The following is a 5218-nucleotide window of genomic DNA, read 5'->3' as shown; positions in this document are numbered from 1 at the left end:
GGCTTTGAAATTCAATGGCATAGAAAGTGCAGAGGGAGAGGCGTGAGCAGTGGCGGTGTGCTTCCAGCATCTCTCTCACACATGAGCATTTGTGGCTAACAGATGGCATGCGAGAGGAGAAGCGGGCGTTTGTCTGTTTTGGGAATTATAAGGATGGCACAATATCCAGGGTATTGTTGGATGTTAATTTATTTCTATGAGTTTGATCAAAGTTTGACTTTTTTGAGCTGAAGTTTGACTTTCATAAACCTAATATAACATAGCGATACAAAGAAAGAAACTCAACGGTATTCGTCAAAGAGGCGAGCACCTGGAGCTTTCTTGGTTGGGACTGACCCTCCCCCGTGCTATAGTGAGAGGAGAGGCGAAAAGGAGGTTCCCCTCGATCCCTCGCTCCGCCGACGGCTGGATCGACGGTTCCCTCCCTCTCTGGCCGCTACTTCAGCGACAGGGGAGTGGGGGGACCTCAGATCTGTGCTTGAAGCGTGTAGATAGTAGGGTAGTTGTCTCCGGCGGCGTTGGCCGTTTTTTATGTAGGTCATCTTATACTACCATCAACAACATAAGTATACGTGAGTATGAGACATGCACACAAGGTATATTTGATTGGGAGTGGATGAATCTTTGAAAAGAGCATTAGCGGAGACGTGTGTTGCACGTGCAAGCTTACTAGTCAATAGAAATAGAATGAAACCCATGATAGCAGTTTAAAAACACACATTGCAAGTATGATGCCTCAGTTTCCCTTATATACTGGATTAAACCATGGATACGATCGGTTTAATCCCAGAAGCTCCTCCCTTAATTAGTCCGATTTAATTCTTATGCCTTATCTCGATTCCCTGCATGATGAGGCCGCCCTTCCCGTTCAACCGTTTCGTCTCCGCCAGGCCGAAGGAGACGTCGCCATCTTCACCCCTCTCACAGACAAACTCACCTAGCTCCAGCTCCATCCAACCATCATCCCTTTCACGAGGGAGCACTACATCCTCTGCATGGCTTCTTTGCGGGTTGGGTTGGAGGCAAACCTTGCGGGCAAGGTCGGTGCCTCCAATGCTCACCGATGCATCAGCAGGCCAATCCAGACCGTAGGACCCATCGTCCAACTTGTACACCACGTAAGCGGCATAAGCTGAGCCGTGGGACAGCATCTTGCTGTGTATCTTGCCGTGGATTTCCAACCAGCAAACGAACCTGAGTTGAGCACTCTCAGGAACCTGGAGTCAAACGCAGGGTTAAGATTTGTAACCAAGACAAGAACGAAACATATCATACGTTGCAGAAAACCATCTAGCATCGCGCATTGCAAAATACTCCCTCCGTTCCTAAATACAAGCCTTTTTAGAGATTCTAATTTAAACTACACACGGAGCAAAATAAGTGAATCTACGTTCTAAAATGCATCTATATATTTTCCTACGTAGTCTCATATTAAAATATCTAGAAGGTCTTATATTTACAAACGGAGGGAGTACTCAACAGGGCAAATTAAATTGCAAACTTTGCTGAACTCACTGCTAGTTTTTTCATGGCTACTGAATATTCTGGGTTTTGGCCCAGTACTATCTACTACCCTGCATCCTAGCACTTCCACTTGCAATTATAAGACTACAACGCAAGCACGTACGCAACAGCACTATCAAAATTAACGACTGCAACAGAAGCTAGCTCCAAGGGAACTGCAAGGAAAGACCAAAGGAGGATGGCACGAAACCTCGAGTCGGCGAGATGGATCCAGGACCAGTAGCGGGGCGTGTCGCGCCACGCGATGGACAGGTCTCTCGCCGGCACCATGTAGCACTTGGCGCCGCTCTCCCTGTCCAGCCACATGCTCTGCACCATGGCCCCACTTGAGTCGATTGGCTAGCGGTCAACCAAATTTGTTCCAGGGGTTAGTTGTATGTGTATACATACCAGTCCGCCTGGGAGGAGGACGGGGCTGCCGGAGAGACGGAGGAACAGGTCCTTCTTCCCGCGCGGCAGCAGCAGCAGCTCTCCGTCGGCCAGCGGCGGGAGGTCAGCGAGCGGAGGCAGGAAGCAGGCCCAGACGGCGTCGGAGTCGGCGGCGGCGCGGAACGCCGGGGAGACCGCCGCGGCGCGGCAGGCGTCGCGCGGCGACGTGCGGGAGAGCGCCGCCGAGAGGATCTCCTCCGGTAGGTGCGCGATCTCGCACTGGCCGGGCTCCATCGGCTCCTCCTCCTCCGCGGCCTTGGCTGTGTTCGATCTGGCGAAGAAACACTCGGGAGGAAATTGATTTGATTGATTAATTTGGGGCGAAGCAAGCTAAGCAAGTTGTACTTATTTTGAACAAGTGGAGCCCAGTCGCCTTGGTACAGACGACATCACACGTGGACGCAGACTCAGTTGACTGAATTTGAAGCTGAACCTACAAGTATGCGTGCTTGCTGAACTGTATACGGGTATTCGGCTACGTGTACTGTTGTACTCCCTCTGTTCAGAAATACTTGTCAAAAAAATGGATATATCTAGATGTATTTTAGTTTTAGATACATTCATTTTTTTTACATTTCTACGACAAGTATTTCAGGACGGAGGGAGTAGTACATGCCATCGCCAAGAAAACTTAGGGCATGTTTTTGGTTTGCAGTGTCACGTCTAATATTAGTTGTGTCACAACATTATACCACGTGTTTGGCTCATTGGCATATTTATGTTTTGCCATACTTTTCTACCTAAATGGCTCACATGTTATAGGCTTAATTTTTTGTCAAATCTTGCCAAACTTGTGGTGGTCATTTTGTTAGTCGTACTTTTTGTGACGGCCTAAGCTAATTATCGCAAAGTTAGTTATGAGCTAAACAGGCTCTTACTGCACAGTTTGTCTTGGATGCATCCATGTACTATTTTGCCAATTGCCATGCAGCATTTACAAGGTTAACCCAGAGATCACATGCATGCACTAATCCATGTGCGTATTCTTTTTTCTTGTGCATCCTGCATTTGAGGAAAACCTTTCACATTCAAAAACTAATTGTGTGGGTTAGTCACATAAGAGTGAAAAAGAAAGAAAAAAATCCCCCCGTGATTCTTTTTTATTTTCTTTAATACCAACAAGAGTATTAAACTTCCCTTCTTTGATACAAAATCGCGTCGAACAAGTTATACTAAAACTAAAGTTATACTAAAGTCGAGACACTTATTTTAAGAGGGAGGGAGTATGTATCTATATTTACTTTATCTGGTAACCAAGCATCAGAACTTTCATCTATGATCATCCGTATGCACCCACCTTGTCTTCCTAAAGTTGCACCACCATCTAAAGATAGCATACTAATTTTATAGTTGTGGTTATGCAATAAATCCGATGCACCCATGCCTTGAGAAAAAGAAATACATAAGAAGCTAGTGAGGGGAATTATTTTAATGTGTAAACGACAATCTATACCTACCAATAAAAGAAATAGGTATTTTTAGTTCGTCATGCTATTTTGTAGAAACCTCCCTGATGTTTCTAACATTAAACCCGCAGCACATATTAAATGTTTTTTTAAAAATACTCATATCTTCTAAACCGTAACTTCAAATTGAACATGTTATATGTGGATTTTAATTAAAAAAATATGTAAAATTTGAATATGATGTTATTTTACCTGTTAACAATTTCTAAAAAAAATACTATCTAGGCTGCAATTTTAATCAACAATGCATTATCCATCTTTTTTCATATCGCTACTGATTCAGACTGGGGATGAATACCTCAGCAAAATCAGGATTGGACATGAAATTAAAGATAAACTAGTAAGATGTCTGTGCTCTGCTACGGAATCAAGAAAGTTAGATGGACTTAAGTTATAGTCAAGCGCATGTACATGGCTACAAAATAATATAAAGTATCAATACATCCATCAAAGCGATGTTATTTGTTGGTAGGTACACATCAAGCACAATCAAAGATGGTTCCTTACAGAACCTAGAAATTTTCAAAGTGGATGGATATTAATTTATCTTGAGTCCTTGAGTAATTTATCTTCGGTCCTAATGACACACTCGTTTAATGCCCGGTATATACAACCCTTTCAAAAAAATATACAAATATGCAGAACATAATCAAATGACGGAAGAAAAAGTAATGTACACATGTAATATTCTTTCCATTGGTTTACCCTGAATCACTAAATGAAAGAAAGCAGTGTATTTAACAATATACATTATTAAAGTCCATGAAATATCAAATAGGAATTAAACTACATGAGAAAATTGTTGAACAGAAGGCTAGCATCTCTATCCTCGTGGTTCAGTCAGTTAACCTGCATTGTAGAAAGATACAGTAGGTTTAGCGCATAAGAAGCAACATATTTCCATAGGAGCAACATATTTCCATAGAGTTACTTGCAGGTTACACCAAACTTAGCTGTGAACTTTTGTTATGTATTTGACATGGCAAGTTATTATTATTATTAAGCAGAAGAAGCTAAGACTCGTGAAATCCCTAACGTATTTCTCATAAGAACTAATCGTTCCTAATTACATTTGAACTTTTGTACCACATTTCAGAAACTTGTGATTCTTCTTGAAGAGATCAACCTGTTTGTTAAGTGAAAACAGTAATAAAAAGGACACTCAAAATTCGATATTCAGATATGGAACTCTGCAATTTTAGAGGAAATAAATTGGCAGGAAAAGCTTGAAAGACACGAATGCTATGATATACAATATGCAAATATAGATTTTGAACTACTGGAGCTCTAAGTATGATAGCCAAAGCATACAAGGACAACTTCTAGGCTTCTAATCAGCACTGTCAATTTATAGGATATACATAAAGGAGTAGAACCAGAATTTTATTCAACGAAATAACCGAATAGGGATGTTAACTATCAGACGTATCTATGCCAAGTAACATCTGACAAAAGGCCTGGCAACTGGTGAGGAAATTCTGGGAGGAACTGCATGGATTGTAGTCACAGGTAGCACACCATATATACCTCACATAGTTATTTTGCCATGCAATGGCACAATTGGATCTCATATTTAATAACCTCGTCCGTCGTGCCGATATGTCCTCCTTACTGCAGTATGTGTTCAACTGGTGAAATGCCAATGCAAGCTCAGTGGTGCTATTTTGTACATAATAATAAATTTTTGGAACAACTGTCAAGAAATGTGGACATGTCTATCTGAAAGTATAACCACATCTTGCAGCTAACAAGTAAAAATATGTACAACCAACATGATTTCACTGGATCAGCTAATATGC

The 5218-nt window shown here is 42.0% G+C and overlaps 1 protein-coding gene across 1 annotated transcript; it reads right to left on the bottom strand.

Annotated features, from left to right (window-relative positions):
* Window positions 1–621: 621 nt before the first annotated feature.
* Window positions 622–2346, bottom strand: LOC123095123 (F-box protein PP2-B10-like). The gene is made up of 4 exons (XM_044516942.1): window positions 1915–2346; window positions 1710–1833; window positions 1589–1593; window positions 622–1208 (listed from the first exon to the last, which is right to left on the bottom strand). Exons 1-4 carry the CDS (start codon window positions 2185–2187, stop codon window positions 816–818), a joined length of 795 nt encoding a protein of 264 aa, XP_044372877.1. The 5' UTR covers window positions 2188–2346; the 3' UTR covers window positions 622–815.
* Between the last annotated feature and the right edge of the window lie 2872 nt (window positions 2347–5218).

The sequence above is a fragment of the Triticum aestivum genome, chromosome 4B, assembly GCF_018294505.1.
Source record: "Triticum aestivum cultivar Chinese Spring chromosome 4B, IWGSC CS RefSeq v2.1, whole genome shotgun sequence".
NCBI classification, from domain to species: Eukaryota; Viridiplantae; Streptophyta; class Magnoliopsida; order Poales; family Poaceae; genus Triticum; species Triticum aestivum.
The sequence above is the reverse complement of the archived record's forward strand: the minus strand, read 5'-3'. Positions and strand labels throughout refer to the sequence as shown.